We start from the raw sequence: 21,279 nt of genomic DNA, 5'->3' as shown, positions 1-21,279 counted from the left end.
TTTATCGTTGCAATTGGCAGTTACTTTTCTATGTTGACACTTTGTGTTTAGTTTCATTCCAGCTGCACCAGCAGCTTTGATCGTTTGACTTTTCCTTATTGTGTTTCTCGTATTTTGATTGTGCCTACACCCCTCAGTTTTTCACACCACAACATTTACAAATAACCTTGTCCTCTCTACAAAATTGCATTTTCATGCTGTTAATCCAATAATTGGTGTAACTACTAATGTTGCTCATCTAACCCCTTCTGCAACCTTAATTGAAGTTCCAAAATCACATGGTCTTTGTAACCTCTTGTTACAGGGGTAGGAGGAGCCAACGGAAAATTGTGTGTATAAATGGCCATTTATCTTCATATTACAATATCTGAAGTGCAGGAAAAAAATTCATGGATTTATTTTAAAGAGTTACAGAGTAATTGAGGAGAATAGCATAAACGCATTTCAGGGGGAGGCATGGTGGCACAGTGGTGTTTGCACATTCTCAGTGTCTGCGTGGGTTCCCCCCCCCCCCCCTCCTCCACCCCCCTCCTCCACCCCCCTCCTCCTCTCCCCCCTCCCCCTCCCCTCCTCTCCTCTCCCCCCTCCCCCTCTCCCCCCCTCCTCCTCTCCCCCCTCCTCTCTCCCCCCCTCCTCCTCTCTCCCCCCCCCCTCCTCCTCTCTCCCCCCCTCCTCCTCTCTCCCCCCCTCCTCCTCTCTCCCCCCTCCTCCTCTCTCCCCCCCCTCCTCCTCTCTCCCCCCCCCTCCTCCTCTCTCCCCCCCCCCTCCTCCTCTCTCCCCCCTCCTCCTCTCTCTCCCCCCCTCCTCCTCTCTCTTCCTCCCCCCCCCCCCCCACCCACGCAAAGATGTGCAGGGTAAGTGGACCGGCCACGCTAAATTGCCTTAATTAGTGAAAAAAACATTTTTAAATAAAATAAACACATTTAATGGAAAGCTAGATAAGCATGAGGGAGAAAAAAATGGAAGGAAATCCTGAAAGTTTTAGCTAAAGTGGGTTTAAGGAGGCTTGTTTGGGGTGCAAACATCAGCATAGATAGGTGGGCCAAATGACCTGTTTCTGTGCTCTATATTCTATGTAAATCTACGTACATTATATATATGTGTTTCAATTGTAGTAGTAAGAAAGCCTTTAAACTAAATATTGGATACCTATTAATTTAGCAGCACCAAAATTCTTAATTAACTATTAAATTATAGAAGTTTTCACAGGTTCCTGGGACAGGTATGATCCTCTTAAGATGAAAAATGTAACATTTTATTATAATTGGCACAAATATTTAATGCCAGATCAAATATATAAATAAAATTTCAACTTTAGTAACTAATGTTGCGCAACCTAGAAGTGGACATGTGTTGTAGAGTGTTATCCCTCTGACATCAAATTCTTTGTGATATTACAGATCAGAATTCTTGTCCTCAACCGAATACTCCATTATCGCCACTGGAGCAGAACGTCATGATCCACACAAGGACAGTTCACTGCACAAAATAAAAACTACCCTTAATTCTTACCAACCTTCAACTCTAGAGCATCAAACAAGACAAAATAAGATGCGATCTATCCAAGTGACAAATTACATCCAAGTACATCTAATAAAATAAAAATCAGTAGGCTGTACGTTCTTTAACTTCTTCTGACATGCTCCTGGCAATGTTATATTACTCTCAAACACTTATAATTCTGAATCTGAATACTTTGAGAACTACAAAATTGAATTCAAACTCAGCCTTTTGCAATTAAATATTAATAATGCAAGGATTATGAGCTCTGAAATTCATTATATTTAATAACAACAATTTCTTCATACTCATCGTTTTGCAGGGAAACATGTCTTGGACTAGGAACCAGCATGACTCTAACGTTTTCCAATTTTCCCTTCACAATGTGCATAAATTGGTCAAGATGGCTAGAAGGTGGCTTTGTAGTGTACGTCAGGAAAGCATCGTCAAAATTTATGCAGAGCGTCTGAGGCAAAAAGCGGTTTCCAAATGCTAAACGACCCTAGTAGCAAAATATTACATTAGTACAGCTGAACAAATGAGGTATGATCTGCAATGCTTTTCAAAATGCTTTCAGCGCCACATTGAAATACAAACATGCAAGATAATCAGAAAGCAAGAAAACTAAATTGTCATACTCTCAGTTTCTCAAACATGAACAATAAGTTGAACATTATTGCTGTACACAATATAGTATATATGGGAAAAAAACACACACAGCATACCAGTTAAAAAGGAAAGATAACTTTTACTGGTATTTGTATTTGGCAAGGTTTCCCCACTCCATACTTAGGAAGGACGTGACGGCTTCAGAGAAGGTGCAGGAAAAACTTAAAAGAATGTTTCAGGAATGTGAGACTCCAATTACATGGATAGATTTACAAAGCTGAGGTTCTTCTCCTTCGAGAAGACGGAGGAAATTTGACAGAGTTTTTTCAAAGTCATGGGTCTAGGCAGAGTAGATGGGGAAAAACTGTTCTCATTGGCAGAAGGGTCGAGAACCAGAGGACACAGATATAAAGTGATTAGAAAAAGAACCAACGGCAACATGAGGAAAAACAGAGACTTGATTTTGCTAACTAATATTTAGTAGTTCATCAAATGCCTTTAGGAAGTCCGTGCACACAATATCAGTGGTGCTGCCCTCATCCATCCACTGTTAACTCAACAAAAATGAAGTTAGTCAAACACAATATTTCCTCATCAAGTCCAGATTTGCTCCAGTTCTTATAGTTATTAAGTTTCTCGTGGAATACTGTTTCTAAAGATTTCCCACCACCAACATTAAACTGGCTGGCCTATAATTGCCAGGTTTATTCTCAGTCCCTTTTGTGACAAGGGTGTAAAATTCCCAATTCTCTAGTCCTTGAATCCACCGCTATATCTAAGGAGAATTGGCAGTTGTGGCCAGTAATTGTGCAATTCCTACTCTTATTTCCCTCAGTAAATCGAACAAATAGTGGGGGGAATTCTCCATTCCAGCAGCTAAGTGACGGCACCAAGGGGGAATCTGCAGTTGTTCACGATGGGAAAATCGGCTCAAATGCCTCACCGATTCTGGTACCGGTGAGGGGCTAGCACCGGCGCCATGCAGATCATGCGGAAAACGACTGGAAAATCGCCGGGTCCCAGGCCGTGCACCCGCAGGGCTGACGGCTTGCACTGGTCGTGCCGGAAAACATGGCGCTGGCTGTGCTGGATCCCTAACCCGTCCACCCGAAGCATACAGCCCCCACCCCACTGTCCACCCCCCATCACTCCCCCCAGCTCGAGCAGAAGCTCCCAGCCAGCGACATAGATCCCGGAAATGTGTGGTGGCGTTGGACACTGCTTGCAGCCAGCACGCCGTGTTCCCGACTGCTAGGAGCACACGTGGTCCGCGCTGTCGGGAACTCGGCCCATCAGAGGCAGAGAATCGCGGGTGGGCCAGCCGGTGTCGTGCCAATGGTGTTGCAACTGCGCGTGGCACGAGTCCTGATGACGCAAATCCGGCATTGAAGCCATTCTGCGCCCGATTGCCAATCCCAATTTTGGCATCGGGCTACGGAGAGTTCTGCCCAGTGTATTTGTAGAGGAGCTCTGAAAATTATTTTTTCAAAAAATAAACGAATGGTGCAGTTAACACTGATAATAAACTGAATTACCCTTCTCTTTAAATGTTGTTCTGAAGCTAACGACAAAGCTATAGGAAATCATTAATGAGTACTTTAAAATATAAAGTCTTCACAAAGCAGAACAACGATGAATAATGAGGAGTGTGAAATATTATACAATAAGCATAATGAGAGAGGAAGTATTGGAGGGACTGACATCCTTGAAGGTGGATAAATCACCAAGGTTGGATGTACTGTATCCCAGGCTGTTAAAAGAAGCCAAAGAGGAAAAACCGAATGCCCTAAGGATCATTTTCAATCCTCCCTAGATATGGGCAAGACATCAGAATATTAGAGGTCTGCAAACATTGTACCATTATTTAAAAAGAGAGCGAGGGATAATTATAGACCTGTCAATCTGGCTTTGGATCTGGGAAATTTATTATAATTAATTCTGAGAGCCAGGATAAGCTGTCACTTAGAAAGACACGGGCTAATCAGAATGGTTTTGTTAAGGGAAAGTCGTATCTTACTAACTTAATTGATTTTATTTGAGGAAGTAATGAAGAGCATTTATGAGTGTGGTGCAGTGGGTGTAGCCTACATGAATTTTATTAAGGCATTTGACAAGGTCCCAAATGGCAGCCTGGTCAGAAAGATAAAAGTCATCAGGATACCAGAGAGTGTGGTGAGTTGGATCCAAAATTGGCTCAGTGACAGCAACAAAGAGTAATGATCGACTGATGCTTTTGCAAATGGAAAACGGTTTCCAGTGGCATTCCACAGGGCTCAATGTTGGGACCCTTGTTATTTGTGCTGTAGATTAATTACTTGAATGTGGGAGGCAAGATTGAAATTTGTATATGACACAAAACCGGCTGTGTAATTGGTAGTGAAGAGGATAGGCATGGACTGCCGAATTCTATCAATGGTTGCATGGCTGGAAAAGTGTCAAATGGAATTCAATCCAAAGAAGTGTGAGGTCATTTATTTGGGAGGGCAAACAAAGCAAGGGAATGCTAAATAAACGGCAGGATTCTGAGAGGGACAGAGCAAGTGAAAGACCTTGGACTCTAAAGATGGCTAAACAGGGCAGAACAGTGGTGCAGTGGTTAGCACTGCTGCCTCACGGCACCAAGGTCCCAGGTTCGATCCCGGCTCTGGGTCACTGTCTGTGTGGAGTTTGCACATTCCCCCCGTGTTTGCGTGGGCTTTGCCCCCATAACCCAAAATATATGCAGGGTAGGTGAATTGGCCATGCTAAATTGCCCCTAAATTGGAAAAAATGAATTGGGTACTGTAAATTTACATTTAAAAAAAAGATGGCTGGACAGATAAATAAGGTGGGGAAAAAAGGCACATCAGATGCTTCCCTTTATTGTACCTGTACAGAACTCTGGTCAGACCACAGCTGGAATTCTGTATACAGTTCTGGCCACTCAGCTCCGGACCCCATTACAACATTGCGTCAAACACGAACAAAAGAGCTGAACACCAGAGGTGAGGTAAGAGTGACTGCTCTTGACATCAAGGCAGCATTTGACCAAGGTGACCAAGTGTGGCATCAAGGAGCCCTAGCAAAATTAGAGTCAATGTGAATCTCTGCTGGTTGGGGTCATACAAAGGAAAATGGTTGTGGTTGCTGGGAGTCAAATATCTCAGTTCCAAGACATCACTGCAGGAGTTCTTCGGGGTAGTGTCCTCAGCCCTACCATCTTCAATGACCTTCCTTCCATCATAATGTCAGAAATGGGGATGTAAGGGCAGCACGGTGGCCTAGTGGTTAGCACAACCGCCTCACGGCGCTGAGGTCCCAGGTTCGATCCCGGCTCTGGGTCACTGTCCGTGTGGAGTTTGCACGTTCTCCCCGTGTCTGCGTGGGTTTCGCCCCCACAACCCAAAAATGTGCAGAGTAGGTGGATTGGCCACGCTAAATTGCCCCTTAATTGGAAAAAATAATTGGCTAATCTAAATTTAAAAAAAAAAAGAAATGGGGATGTTCACTTATGATTGCACTATGTTCAGCACCATTTACGACTCCTCAGATACTGAAACTGTCCATGTCCAAATGTGGCAAGACATGGACAATATCCAGGATTGAGCCAACAAGCGGCAAGTAATATTCGCTCCACACAAGTGTCAGGCAAAGACCATCTCCAACGTGAGGGAATCTCACTATCGCTCCTTGACATTCAATGGCATTACCATCAATGAATCCCCACTATCAACATTCTGGGGGTTACCATTGACCAGACACTGAAATGGACGAGCCATATAAATACTGTGGCTACAAAAGCAGGTCAGAGGCTTGGAATTCTGCAGCAAGTAACTCACCTCCTGACTCCCCAAAGTCTGCCCACCATCTACAAGGCATAAGTCAGAAGTGTGATTGGATACTTTCCACTTGTTTTGATGTATGCAACACTTGATTAGTACCTCATCAATAAACATTCACTCCGTTCTATCATGCACAGTGGCAATAGTGTGTACTATCCATAGGATGCATTACAGGAACTCACCAAGACACCTTAGATAGCACCTTCCAAACCCACAAACGCTACCATTTGAAGGACAAATGCAACAACGGCATGGGAACACCATCACCTACAAGTACCTCTCTACGTCACTCACCATCCTCAACAATAGAAAGGCACTTTTGCAATCACCATGATGCAACTTCAGCCTGACAAATCATAACACTGCAGCGTGAAATACAGATCTTTGTTCTCCTCAATAGAATGCAGCAAAGGTATTTTTGGAACTGAAAATAAAAGTTTACTTACTGTACTGATATCAACTTTAATAACTGGAATGAGTGATCGCCAGGATGATGAGGGGTCTTGTGTTTCAGTTTTAATACTGTGAAAAAAATCGTACAGAGAATATATAAGCACATAAACATGTATCATAAAATGGTTACAACACAGAAGGAAACTATTTGGCCAGCTCTGAAGTAGGCCAACGCCTAGTGCCACTCACCAGCCTTCTAGCCCTGTACATTCTTCCTTTTCGGATAATGATCCAATTCCTTCTTGATTTCCTCGATGAACCTCCTCCACCACACTAAAGCAGTGCATTTCAGATCCTAACCACTCACTGTGTAAAAAGGTTTTTCCTCTTATCGACATTTCTTCTTTCGCCAATTACTTTAAGTCTGTGCACACTGATTTTCGATCCTTCCACGAATGGAAGCTTCTCCCTATCTACTCCTTCCAGACACCACAGGGTTTTGAATACATTTATTAAATTGCCCCTCAACTTTCTCTTAACAGGAAACAGACCCCAATTCTCCAATCTATGTAACTGAAGTTCCTCATTCCTGGAACTCGTCTCATAAATCTTTCCTTCATCCTTTGTAATATCTTCATGTCCTTCCTAAAGTCCAATGTCCGGAACTAGATACATTACTCAAGTTGAGGCCAAACCAGTGTTTTATACGGGTTTAACATAACTTCCTTATTTTGTACTCTATGCCCCTATTTATAAAACCATATGCTTTATCAACCGCACTCTGAACCTGTTCTGCCACCTTCAATAATTTATGCATACACACACCCACAGGTGGATTTAGAATTGTACTCTTATATTGTCTCTCTGTATATGGGGATTGACATATTTGTTACTGGTTATTGTTTATTGTTGGTGGGTGTAAATTTGGGAGAAAATGTGAAAAAGGAGAATAAAAATATATATTTTTTAAATATTGTCTCTCTGCATCCTTCCGACTAAAATTAATCACTTCACACTTCTCTACATTGCAGTTCATCTGCCATATATTTACCCATCGCACCAACCTGTCAATGTTCTTTTGAAGTTCTCTTCCTCACAATTCACAACACTTCCAAGGTTTGTATCACACACAAATTTTGAAAGGGTGTCCTGTACACCAAAGCTTTGGTGAAATAATGTATATCAGGAAAAAGAGGGATCCCCTGGGGAACACCATTATAAACTTCCCTCCATTAATGATTACTCTCTATTTCCTGTCACTCAGCCAGTGTTGTATCTATGTTGCTACTGTCCCTTTGACTTCATGAGCTTCATGTTTGCTCACAAGTCTGTTGCACGGCACTTGATCAAAGGGATTTTAGAAGTCCATGGAGATCATAGCAACAGCATTAACTCTCATCAAACCTCTGTTACCTCATCAAAAAACGTAAGCAAATTAGTTAAATATTATTTGCCCTCCACAAATTGTGCTGGTTTTCCTATATTAACCCACATTTTCATAGTAACTATTAATTTTGTACTACATCATCATTTTAGAAGCTTCCCCACCACCTACACTGAATATTTCAAAAGAATTCAAAAAAATTTACGGCTAATTGATAAGAAAAAGAAATTGAAGTACTAGTCGTAATTTTTCAAAGTTTCCTAATTCAGGAATTGCACCATTCATTTAGAAAACTGCAAAGATCACTCCCTTATTTGAGTTGAGAGATAAAGGAAGAACTATAAAGAGAGAGAAAGAAAGTAGGTAACGAGTCGAGTGACTTCAACATCAATCAGAGGAAAGTTACTGAGATGTATTATCCTAGACAGTGACTGAACACTTGGAGAGATATCAACTGATCAAAGTCAGCATGGAATTTGTGAAGGGCAAGTTACATGATTGTTTTGTATCTTCACACATACTTTTTTCCCTGTTCAGGAATAGCGGAGAACTTTTCCCCCTGTTCGGGAAATGTGTTATGTTGTCCAGAGAGACCGTTCATTTTTAAGAGAAATTCTAAATCCCTATTATTTACTGAAATAATTAAGCCACAAGATTCCACAGTTTAACTAAATGGTTTTACTAAATAATATCAAATACAATTACATTCAGGATATTAATTGTACTTTACAATCAAAAAGATAAACATGATCACTCATATTCAACTGAATCTTTCTCTTTTCACTTTGGCTCCCTCACCTCCTAGAAGGTATTTGGCTACTTATCAGGCTCTGAAAGGTTCCTTCACTTCACGGGATAAAACCAAAGTGGCACAGTTCTCAGGAATGAATTTCAATTCTCTTCAGTGTTATGAGCTTTCTTCGGGTTTTTCCACTCGCCTCCAGCAAAGCTACCCTCCACCACTCCTTAAATGCCTCACAATTCTGGACACCCCAGCTCAAGCGTAGGCTTCAGAGCACTCTTCCTTACTGACCCCACCTCAGAAATAACCGTGATTTCCGGTAGCCCTTATGTTTCAAGTCTACAGCTGCTTTACAGCTCTTGTCAGACTTTCTCATTTCCACACTGATAAATGACACAGAAAAGGCTGTTCCCTGCATCTTAGCTCCACGGCAATGGAACATACCTAGAATGTTCCAAGCAGAAATTTAAATGAACCATCTTTTACCTTCAAAACAACCCTTTGATTCTGTAACCCATATGAATAATTCATTTCTCGAAGAGAGTTAACGGTCCTTTTTCCAGACTTGCTGCTCCCACCAAGGAACTCCTTTGATAACAACACTTTTAGCTACTTTTCATCTGTGAACTACATAAATAATTTAAATATTTTATTGAGCTAAGTGTAGATTTCCAGATGCCACACAAAACTCAGACAGAGCATTCACTGTTTAAGTTTTCTCCCTTACAATTCTGACCACTAAATACAGGTCACGATTTGAAGCAGCAACTACTTGGTGCTCTGACAATTTCAGAAATATCACATTTTAATTACCTTATGCTTACAAATGTAATCTTCCTAAAACAAATTAATTATTGATATAAATCATGGAACTAGATGATAATGACAGGAAGTGTTGGGCAGATTAGTAGGTAGATTATCAACCTGTTTGAATCTGGTCATGAATGCTCCATTTGTGGCCAACAAGTTCCAGAGTGGGTCTTAAACCTGCAGCTTTTGGTTCAGAAGCAGAGCGTTACCTACTGAACCACAAGACCTACAAAATGAGTGCAGGTGGAATTGAAGGTAATCTTGTAATGTGGGTTAACAACTGATTGGGAGTTATGAAAGGGATAGTTCAGAGAGAAGGCTCATTCCCCGATTGGTGATATGTGTTATGATCCTAGCTGATGTTATACTGGACAAGTCAGAACCCAAGGTGGAACCTCGCTTGATCGATCTTAACTTTTATTTTTTGTTTAGATATATGGAAGGCGGCTACTGAACAGAGTTATTGGAGTCAGCTGAAGAAATTTTAACAAATTAAAAATTAAAAAGTAAAGAACCATAGAACTCCTACAGGGCAGCAGGAGGCCATTCGGCCCATCAAGTCTGCACTGACTCTCCGAAAAACCATTTTACCTAGGCCCACTCCCCCAACCTAACCCGTAAGCCGGTATCCCCAATTAATCTTCACATCTTTGGACACTAAAGGAGAATTTAGCACGGCCAATCCATCTAACTTGCACATGTTTAGACTGCAGGAGGAAACCGGAGCACCCAGAGGAAAGGATATGGGGGAAAAGCGGGATTAGGCTATTGAGTTGGATGATAAGCCATGATCATAATGAATGGCGGAGCAAGCTCGAAGGGCCAAATGGCCTCCTCCTACTCCTATTTTCTATGTTTCTATCAAACCCACGCAGACACGGGGAGAATGTGAAATCTCCACAGAGTCACCCAAGTCCGGAATTGAACCCGAGTTCCTCGCACTTGAAACAGCAGTAGTAACCACTGACCACAGCTATACCTTTACAGGTATATACAGGTTTAAAAAGCGGCATGATGGCACAATGATTAGCACTGCTGCCTCATGCGCCAAGGACCAGGTTCGATCCCAGCCCAGGATCACTGGCTGTGTTGAGTTTTCATATTCTCCCCATGTCTGCATGAGTCTCACCTCCCAAACCCAAAAGATGTAGAGGGTAGGTGGACTGGTCACATTAAACTGCCCTTTAATTGGAAATTCTTTTTAAAAAACTAAAAAACTACATATAGATTTGTAAGCAAAACACAAGTTACAGAATCTTTCTTCAGATGCCACCCAAAACAAATTCTACAAATTTCTCATCAAATCCCCCCCGACACTTGTCACACTGTGAGCCAACCAACCTCACGGGAACTCTGTCTTCCACATGAGGGTTTCCGATCTCCACTCTCAAAGAACACGTTTTGGAATCTTTTCCTAAACAATGCTTTCTCTCGGATACCTTCAGTAAGGATCCATCCCCAGGGTTTCAACCTCTCATTCCGATATCCCTCTGCCCTGGATTGCCACGTGCATTCAAGTTTCGCCTTCCATACAATCTCTCAGATACCTAGCTATGGCAACAAAACGCCACTGCTTCAGAGACCCATAGTAAGGAGTCACCATCCTTCTGGTCACCTTTGATACTGCTGCACTTTGCTTTCCATTTGCTTTCTGCAGCTTTGCCTTTTTAATTTGGAGCCTTTCAACTTCACTGAGCAAGACCAGTTTCGATCCCTATCCTTGACTTCACAGTCTTCCTGAAACTTACTTCTATCCCATTCCCTGACTTTAGGACCTTTCTTTTGTTCTTTAGTTCGGGACTTGCTTTCTGTCTCTGTTCTGTCTCTTGTAAAAGCTCCTTACATCTGGGTTACCTTGTGCTAACTGAACTCAAACTATCATTGCTATCTCTGTGGGACCCTGGTTTCGATGCAACAGCCCAGTTATTTTATATCCTGTTTTTGCTTTAAAGTCATAAAATCCACATTAAAAGGCAGGCATATAAACACAGATTTAAAGGCAATTTTTAATAATGAAACAATAACTTAAAGCTATAGCTTATACCCAACACATATAAATACAGCCATCCGGAATTGAAGCATTAATTCTATTTTCTCTCTCCACAGATGTTTTCACAGATGCTGCCCGACCTGCTGAGTTTTTCCAGCATTTTCTGTTTTGTTTCAGATTCCAGCATCCACAGTATTTTGGTTTTATTAAATGCAAATATAACTTACTTAAACTATCTCTATTCCTAACCTTATGTTAGTGTGTTAGCTTTTCATCACATCATAAGACCATAAGACATAGGAGCAGAATTAGGCCACTTGGCCCATCAAGTCTGCTCCGCCATTCAATCATGGCTGATATCTTCTCATCCCATTCTCCTGCCTTCTCCCCATAACCCCTGATCCCCTTATTAATCAAAAACCTATCTATCTCTGTCTTAAATGAGTGAATTGGCCTCCACAGCCTTCTGCGGCAAAGAGTTCCACAGATTCACCACCCTCTGGCTGAAGAAATTCCTCCTCATCTCGGTTTTAAAGGATCGTCCCTTTAATCTAAGATGGTGTCCTCTGGCTCTAGTTTTTCCTACAAGTGGAAACATCCTCTCCACGTCCACACTATCCAGGCCTCACAGTATCTTGTACGTTTCAATAAGATCTCCTCTCATCCTTCTCAACTCAACTTAAGGACATGGATGAAGGAATAAAGTGTGTGTTCCCATATGACACAAAATTGGGAAACAGAGTAGATTGTTTGGATCGGAGGATAACATTACAAAGCGACAAAGATACGCAAAGTCAGTGGGAAAAACAATGGAAGAAGCAGTACAATGTGAGGGAGAGTCATCCATTTTGGATCCAAGACTTCCTGGAATATTTTCTTTATGGTGAGAGACTAAGAGCTAAATCCCTAAGAACTGATGCTTCAGTTCAGATGCTTTAGACCCCCATCTGCAATTTTGGATTCCGATCTTCAATGTTTATTTGCCTTTGGTAATCATACAGTGCAGATAAACCTGAATTATACCAAGGTTCATGGGCTCAACTGAGGAGGCAGATTTCATGAACTTGGTTTGTATTACCTGAAGTTGAGAGGATTGAGTGATCTGAGTAAGGGGATTTTGAATGATCAAGGGGATTCAATAGGGTAGATGCAAAGAAACTACTTCTTCTGATGCAAGAATCCAGAACAAGGCATAATTTAAAAATTGGAGGCAGGCCATTTTTGGAGTGAAATCAGGAAGCACATTTTTGACAAAAAAAAGTATAATGGAAATTTGGAACTGACTTCCCCAATTGATCAAGAGATTTCAAACAAAATGAGATAAATGAAGTTGAGGCATATGTAGATCAGCCATGATCCAACCGAATGGATTATCATTTGAATCACTGAATGGCCTAGTCTTCTTTTCATGTTCCTAATTTTAAAAATGAAATGTAACCGTCCCACATACATTCATGCAATGTCTACAGTAACACCTTTTACTAAGCATAAGACGTTGTTTTACAATAATAGTGTAAACATACTAAGTATTGTATCAGTATTAAGGCTCACAGACATTATTGGTAATAAAACTCTATATATGCAAATATACCCCTGCATCTTTAAATTCACCCACTATAGACACTGCTAAGCATTAAACAATAATTCCTCTCAGAAATTTCAGCTCTAATACTAGAACAACTCCATATAACATTGTACAAGTACAGCTACTCTGAATATCGTATACAGTTCATACATATCAGCCCGAACAGTCAATCACAGTTGCAAAACCCTCTGATGTGTCTCAACAAGTTAACCTTTCCATTAGTAAAATCAGAAAATGCTGGAAATATCACAGGTCTGGCAGAGTTTTGCAGAATTAAATGGAGTTAATGTGTCATAAATGCCAGATTTCAGGAAGAAACAGGTGTCATTAAGTTTAAAGGAGATTTGCAACCAAAAGGACAGCACAGAGCACGATTTGGAGGGCAACAAGTGTGCGTCACAACATCCTGAATCCTCTGACTCACATTTCCTTAAAGCTAAATACAGCCTATTCCCTGATTTGTGTGGGATCAGATAGGCTTCAAATAAAACACCCAACAGCATCTACAGATCTAATCTAAAACAAGGTGGTCTCAAAGTAAAGCTTATTCTTAGTGGAACAAATTATACTGGAGATTAGTTTTAAAGAGAAATAGAGACAGTTTGTCAATCTTTGGTAATCTTGGTTATTTCATAGTAAACATGGCATTCAAAGAAACTGCTGGCATAATTGGTGCACAAAAATTACTTTAGAAATAGTTTTTGATTGGCACTTTCCAATTGCTGAAATGCAAAGACAAAAACATAGGGCTGAATAATACAGGTGTGTCGGGGGCTGACAGCATCCTTCCCACCATCGAAAGAGCACAGGTGTGGAACCGACACTCTCCACGGCAATGCACATCATAGCCATAAAGCATTGCGGGATGGACCAACGAGGGCTGTGTGGGACTTCTGCCCCTCATTAGGGAGCAAACCCCTCCCCCTGGAGCTGCCAGTCAATCTATCAGTCCCGGTTGCCAAGAAAGGATCACTGGCTGCTGCCAGGACTGCAGGAGAAGACGATGACGACGAAGGCTCATGGGTTCCCGGAGCAGATAAATCGGGGTCTTGGATCAGGATGGTTTGGGTAAAGGAGCAGGCTGAGGGAAGGAGTGGGTAGGAAGGGTGGTTCGACCTCATAGGCTGCCCCATAATCGCAACGGGCAGATCCCAAAAAGCGAAACCCCCACTGTTCCTTTCTACCTTTTAGGCATTTGAAGTGTAAAAGATCCCATGGTACTAATGAAAGAAAAGCTAGTTGTTCTCCCAAAGCCCTATTCATCATTTTCTGTTCATATGCTCTACATAAATTATCTACTGCATTTGTCTAAGAGTGACAAGGACTTCAAAACACTTGCTTTATCTTTAATTTCACATAACTCTCTCAGATCTGCTGTTCTGAATTATATCCTCAACCACCAAAGCTATGTAACAATTTGACTCCAGAACCCTCTGGATCAAAGTTTCAACAAAATGAAATCCACCCATGAATATAAAAAATGAAATGTGAAATGAGACAAGATTCTGGGGAAACCTTGGACTCAAGCACTGAGAACAGGGGTGATAGTTTTCCATATTGTTCAAACTACAGCTACAAACCATTCTCACCCATTTCTCTCCATCTTGATTAACAAGGCACTAGCAAGGAACAGAAAAAAATGACCAGTTCGCCCTCCTAGAGTCCAGATGTGCAGGACCCAGTATCGTCTCGAAGGGAGTTCGAAACTGATCATAGATTCATAGAATTTACAGTGCAGAAGACCATTCGGCCCATCGAGTCTGCACTGGCTCTTGGAAAGACCATCCCACTTAAGCCCACTTTACCTTTTTGGACACTAAGGGCAATTTATGATGGCCAATCCACTTAACCTGCACATCTTTGGACTGTGGGAGGAAACTGGAGCAAACCTTCGCAGATACGGTGAGAACGTGCAGACTCCACACAGACATTGACCCAAGCCGGGAATCGAACCTGGGACCCTGGAGATGTGAAGAAACTGTGCTAACCACTGCGCTACCGTGCTGCCCATGATCATGTGACTCACTTTCTTTCCTCTAAATCTAATTTTGCTGATTCTGGCAAAGATACTCCTTCCATTGCTCCATTCTGATCAAACGATTTGAACTTTATCTCCACCATATCTGTTCGGTCATATCTGCTTTGGGCTCCATTAAGGCCTGATGACATCACTCCCACAATTCTCAAAATTCTGACTCGGAATTTTTCCACATCCTTGACTGTCCTTTCAGTCCCTTTTTAATTGTTACTATTATATCCTTTGTTTCTTAGGCTTACCCTCTCCAGTTCTTTCTTAACTCCAAATTCAAGTTGAAAATCCCTGAAGTGCCCATTGGGAACTGCGTATTGCCCAGGAGCCTTGTGGGATTTCTTATTCGTGACATCATGTCGCCGCTCGAATGAAAGTATGGATTTTGGAATTTTTCGGTTTTCGGAATTTCGGATAAGGGATGCTCAACCTAAATATGCTGTTCTTGCTTTTAAAATTTCCTTTCCAGCCTGCTCTTTCCCAAAACTTGGAGAATTATTGCAGTCCCTTAGTTTTTCCTTGCTCCTGTATTTCATTATCTTATAAAACTCAAACTGTAAGCCACCTAATATGTTCTGCCCGACTGACCTAGTCTTTTTCTATTTCAGCATTTGTCTACACTACAAGCCTTAACCCTTGTTGAGTTTCTCAATAAAACAAGAGATTTTTGTTTTTAATTCATTTCTGGGATGTAGGCGGCTCTGGTTCGGCTAGCATTTATTACCACTATGCCACCGCCTCCCCATGTCAAATAGTTCAATTGGTACAAAGAGTATTGATATGGGCCAGGGTTTAGAAAACACCAAAGTATATTATGGTGTTCACCTGACAGACAAGTGTTTATTGATTTTGGTTACAATGAGCACAAGAGCCTGCCTTTCAGGTGTTATCAACTCTCAACAGAGTGCTTAGGCGCTTTTAATCAAAAAACAAGCTTTATTCTACAAATTTAGTTAACATTTGTATAAATAGACACAGTAAGAATTTTTATCAACTACAAACATAAAGACCCTACACAGCTACAGCAATCTATGTAGAATCCTGAATGAACTCCCCCTTAATTGTTCCAATTCAATAACAAAATCAAAGTAAAACCAGAAACCCCTTTTCAAAGGTGTGACCCAGCACATTGCATTCTTACTGGTACAAGACTTGTTAGTGATACTCTGTTCTCCTTTTCAAATAACAGGTTTGAATTCCTTCCAAAAAGCAATTATCTCTTATGTTATCAAGCAGTCTGGAAACAGCTTTTAAAATGAAGATAGAGAGACACTTCTTTCAATCTGTGCAGTTCAAAATCAGTCCAAACTCAAAGTGAAAGTAAAAACTCACAGAGCCACAACCCAGCTCCACCCACACAATGATGTCACTGAAGCCATGTGATAAGACAAAAACATTTCCTAAAGGGACACTCCCATGACAGTATCAAGCTTTAATGGGCATGAAATATTAATATATTTTTGAAACAGCCAAGATATTTCATTAGAAACAATTCAGAACATAATGCAATAGTGCTCTAGAGAACCAACACATCAAACAAATCAGATACGGATTTGTCCACAGAATTTCCCCCAAAAGCACACAATTAAAAAATATATTCAGATGTGTTCCAAATGAATATTACGACACTTCTACAGTTCAGATTGCAGGAGACTGATGTTTATGCATCACCGTAAGCTATTTAATTGTAGAACTATATACCTAAACTTCTGGTGTAGTCATCAATGTAAGGGAGCTGATTACCGCAGTGCAAAAAACAAGGAGCTGGTTTCGGCACCTGACTCTCAAGCAACTCAAGCTAATTAACTAGCAAACATAAAAACACAAATGTGGAGTTGGTAAATACAATAAGTTTAGTGTCCATACCTATCAAGCTTGGATTTCGATTTTGCACGGTTTTTCTTCATTTTTGTATTCTCTCTTTTAGGAATGATCGTTGGTTCTAATCCAAACAGTTCTTGTAAATGTGCATACAGGTCATAACGATTGTAAACATGGAATTCAAAACCATTCACTGTAATATACAATCTAGTTTCTGCTTTTGGATCTGAAAGAAAAACAGTAGATTTTAGTTAGTATGAGACTGCCTAGAGTTATGATGAGTTGTAGACTAAGCTGGAAACTGAACTTCGTAGACAATTTTTTAATAAACAAATGGTAGTTTAGTTCCACAATGATTATTTTGCAAGATGGTTTAAAAAATTACTCCCAACATTAATTTTAAACAATATTTTATTCAGGGACAGCCTCAGCACAGTAGCTTTGCCTGTATTCGAAGTTCAGGTATTCAAACTCTCAACAGTTCATGTAATACTGAAGCAGTGTTGCATTGTTAGAGGTATACAAACCAAAGCCTTAACAATCCTTTTTAGTGGATATAAAAGGTCCAATGATACTACTCATAAAAGGTAAAAGGAATTCTCCTGACCAATGCTCATCTCTCAATCAACACCTCCAAAAGACAGATAAATACATCAATTATCTCACTACTGCCCGAGACCTTGATGCATACAAATAAGCACCTTCTCAAAAGCAATTAGGGAATGCAATAAATACTGGCCTCGCCAGCAAAACTCGCATACCTTAAATGAAAAAAAATCCCACCATGGCAGCTGGTGGATGTTAAATCCAATTAATAAATCTGGAATTATAAACTAGTAATGGTGCTCATAAAACCATTGTTGAATATTGTAAAAATAGGGAAGGAAATCTGCTGTACATACATGTCTGACCTAGCTGTGACCCACATCAATGTGGTTGACCACTTGGCATTGACATGGGCACCAGAAATGACAACTACAAAACCAGCTCATCAATCAGGCAAAGTCCTGCTTACGGATGTGTGGGATCTAGCACCAAAATCGGGCAAGCTGCACCACAGGCTAGTCAAGCAACAGGTTGACATAGTCATACTCATGGAATCACACCTTATAAGAATCCCACTCACTGCATGACCATCCCCGAGTTTGTCCTGTTCCATCGGCAGGGCAGACACACTAGAGGTGGTACCGTGGTATACAGTTAAGAGGAAGTTGCCCTGGGAGCCCTCAACATCAATTCTGGACCCCATGAGGTCTCATGACGTCAGGTCAAACATGGGTAAGGAAGTCTCCCGCTGATTACCACCTGCACCCCCAGCTTCACCTGGTGAAGTTACAACACAGAACTACTTGCATACCAAACAGCCAATAGTGCATGCAACAGACAGAGCTAAGCAATCCCACAATCAACCGATTTGAACTCTGCAGTCCTGTCACATCCAGTTGTGAATGGTGGTGGCAATAAAACAGCTAATTGGAGGAGGAGGCTCCAAAAGCATTCCCAATCTCAATGATGGGAGAGCCCAGCACACCAATACAAAAGTCAAGGCTGAAGCATCTGCATCAATCTTCAGCCAGAAACGCTGGATGGATGATGCATCTTGTCCAATGTGATTCATTCCACGTGATATCAAGATACGGCTGAAGGCACTAGATAGGGGCAGCAGGGTAGCATGGTGGTTAGCATAAATGCTTCACAGCTCCAGGGTCCCAGGTTCGATTCCCAGCTGGGTCACTGTCTGTGTGGAGTCTGCACGTCCTCCCCCTGTGTGCGTGGGTTTCCTCCGGGTGCTCCGGTTTCCTCCCACAGTCCAAAGATGTGCGGGTTAGGTGGATTGGCCATGCTAAATTGCCCGTAGTGTACTAATAAAAGTAAGGTTAAGGGGGGGGTTGTTCGGTTACGGGTATAGGGTGGATACGTGGGTTTGAGTAGGGTGATCATGGCTCGGCACAACATTGAGGGCCGAAGGGCCTGTTCTGTGCTGTACTGTTCTATGTTCTATGTTCTATACTGCAAAGGCACAAGGCCTGACAATCTTCTGGAAATAGTACTGAAGGTGTGCTGCAGACCAAGCTGAGCCCTTAGCCAAGCCGATCCAGTGCCTCCCGCCAGGATACTTGTTTTTTGGCCCTTTTTCCCGGTTTATGGACGACTTTTTGGAGGAAATTGGTGTAGTTCAATGAAATAAGATCCCCTCTTACAAAAAATGTGCAGAATATATAACACAAGGCAGAAGTCGGGCAAGAGATTGTCGCAGACTCAGAAGTTCCTCAAGCATCAGCGGGAGAAAATGGCGAAGATTTCTGCTGTGTCGTTAGCCCCAAAGTAGTCGACGGAGTTGTTGGTGAGCTTCATGACCGACAAATTTAAAAAGCAGCAGAAGGCGGTCACTGAGGATCTGAGACGGCAATGGAGGAGAATTTGGCCCCAACCTGAGTGGCCATGGATAGAATAGACAAATAGACAAAATGGACCGGCGGATCGAGGTACAAAAGTATCGGTCTCTGACCATCGGAATCGGATTGTCTCCCTGAAAGCAGAAATGCCGTTTCTAGCTGAGGAACGTAAAGTGCGAAAGGCCAAGATTGACGAACTGGAGAATCGCTCGAGACAACAAAAGTTAAGTGCCGTTGGCCTGCCGGAGGGCCAAGAGGGCTCTATCTCCACAGACTTTACATGCAAGATGTTCGGAACATTGGTGAGGGATGAGGTCTTAACGACCTCTCCTGAGTTGAATCGGGTCCATCATTAGCAGAGGCAAAAGCCCAGATCTGGGGAGCCACCACGGGCGATCATAGTCAGGTTTCATAGTGGGGAGGCAGTGGCATAGTGGCATTGCCACTGGACTAGTAATCCAGAGACTCAGGATAATGATCTGGGGACCCGGGTTTGAATCCCACCACAGCAGGTGATGGAATTTAAACTCAATAAAATATCTGGAATTAATCCAGCACAGTGGTATACAGTCGGGCGGGAGTTGCCATGGGAGTCCTCAACATCGACTCTGGTCCCAAAGAAGTCTAATGGCTTCAGGTTAAACATGGGCAAGGACACCTCTTGCTGATTACCACGTACCGGCCACCATCAGCTGATGAATCTGTACTTCTCCATATTGAACACCACTTAGAGGAAGCACTGAGGGTGGCAAGGGCACAGACTTCAGTACCCATCACCAAGACTGGTTCGTTAGTACCACCCCAGACCGAGCTGGCTGGGTCCTAAAGGATATAGCTGCTAGATTGGGACTGCAGCAGGTGGTGAGGGAACCAACAAGAGGGAAAAACATACTTGACCTCATCCTCACGAATCTACCTGCTGCAGATGCATCTCTAAATGACAGTATCGGTAGAAGTGACCACCACACAGTCCTTGTGGAGACAAAGTCCCGTCTTCACAGTGCTAAATGGGATAGACTTTGAACAGATTTATCAAGTCAAGACTGGGCATCAATGAGGCACTGTGGGCCATCTGCAGCAGCAGAATTGTATTCAATTACAATCTTCAACCTCATGCCCTGGTCACCAAGCAAGGGGATCAACCCTGATTCAATGGAGAGTGCAGGAGAGCATGCCATCAGGCGAAAAATTAGGTGTCAACCTGTTGAAGCTACAACACAGGACTACTTGTGTGCCAAACAGCAGAAGCAGCAAGTAATAGATAAAGTTACGCGATTCCACAACAATCACATCAGATCTAAGCTCTGCAGTCCTGCCACATCCAGCCATGAATGGTGGTGGACAATTGAACTCAATGGAAGAGGAGGCTCCACAGATAACCCCGTCTTCAATGATGGATGAGCCCAGCACTTATGTGCAAAAGTCAAGGCTAAGGCATTCGCAACAATCTTCAGTCAGAAGTGCCGAGTGGATCATCCATCTCAGTCTCCTCCGGAGGTCCCCAGCATCACAGATGTCAGTCTTCAGCCAATGCAATTCACTCCACGCGCTGTCAAAAAACAGCTGAAGGCACTGGATACTGCAAAGGCAATGGGCCTGACAATATCCCGGCAATATTTGTGCTCCAAAACTTGCCACACCGTATCCAAGCTGTTGCAGTACAGCTACAACACTGGCATCTACCCGGCAATGTGGAAAATTGCCCAGGTAAGTCCTGTACACAAGAAGCAGGACAAATCCAACCCAGACAATTACCACCCTATCAGTCTACTCCCATCATCAGCAAAGTGATGTAAGGAGTCATCAACAGTGCTATCAAGCTGCACTTTCTCAACAATAACCTGCTCACGGACGCTCAGTTTATGGTTCCACCAGGGTCACTCAGCTCGTGACCTTGTTACAGCCTTGGTTCAAACAATGACAAAAGAGCCAGAGGTGAGGTGAGAATGACTTCTTGACATCAAAGCAGCATTTGACCGAGTATGGCATCAAGGAGCCCTAACTAAACTGGAGTCAATGCGAATCAGGCAGCAAACTTTCTGCTAGTTGGAGTCATACCTGGGACAAAGGAAGATGGCTGTGGTGGTTGGAGGTCAATCATCTCAACTCCAGGACATCACTGCAGGAGTTCCTCAGGGTAGTGTCCGAGGCCCAACCATCTTCAGCTGTTTCATCAATGACCTCTCTTCCATCATAAGG

The 21,279-nt window shown here is 42.3% G+C and overlaps 1 protein-coding gene across 12 annotated transcripts in view; it reads right to left on the bottom strand.

Moving 5' to 3' along the window:
- Positions 1–21,279, bottom strand: part of kiaa1109 (KIAA1109 ortholog) — a 534,122-nt gene that overhangs the window by 450,800 nt on the left and 62,043 nt on the right. For all 12 annotated transcript variants that reach the window (XM_038792378.1, XM_038792369.1, XM_038792381.1 and 9 more), the window contains 3 exons: positions 16,730–16,910; positions 6,377–6,452; positions 1,809–2,002 (listed from right to left, as the gene is read on the bottom strand). In XM_038792378.1, coding sequence (XP_038648306.1) covers positions 1,809–2,002; positions 6,377–6,452; positions 16,730–16,910 — 451 coding nt within the window. The remainder of the gene's footprint in view (positions 1–1,808; positions 2,003–6,376; positions 6,453–16,729; positions 16,911–21,279) is intronic.

This window comes from Scyliorhinus canicula, chromosome 3 (genome assembly GCF_902713615.1).
Source record: "Scyliorhinus canicula chromosome 3, sScyCan1.1, whole genome shotgun sequence".
In the NCBI taxonomy this organism is placed as follows: Eukaryota; Metazoa; Chordata; class Chondrichthyes; order Carcharhiniformes; family Scyliorhinidae; genus Scyliorhinus; species Scyliorhinus canicula.
Note: the sequence above shows the minus strand (reverse complement) of the source record. Positions and strands in the feature narration are given on the sequence as shown.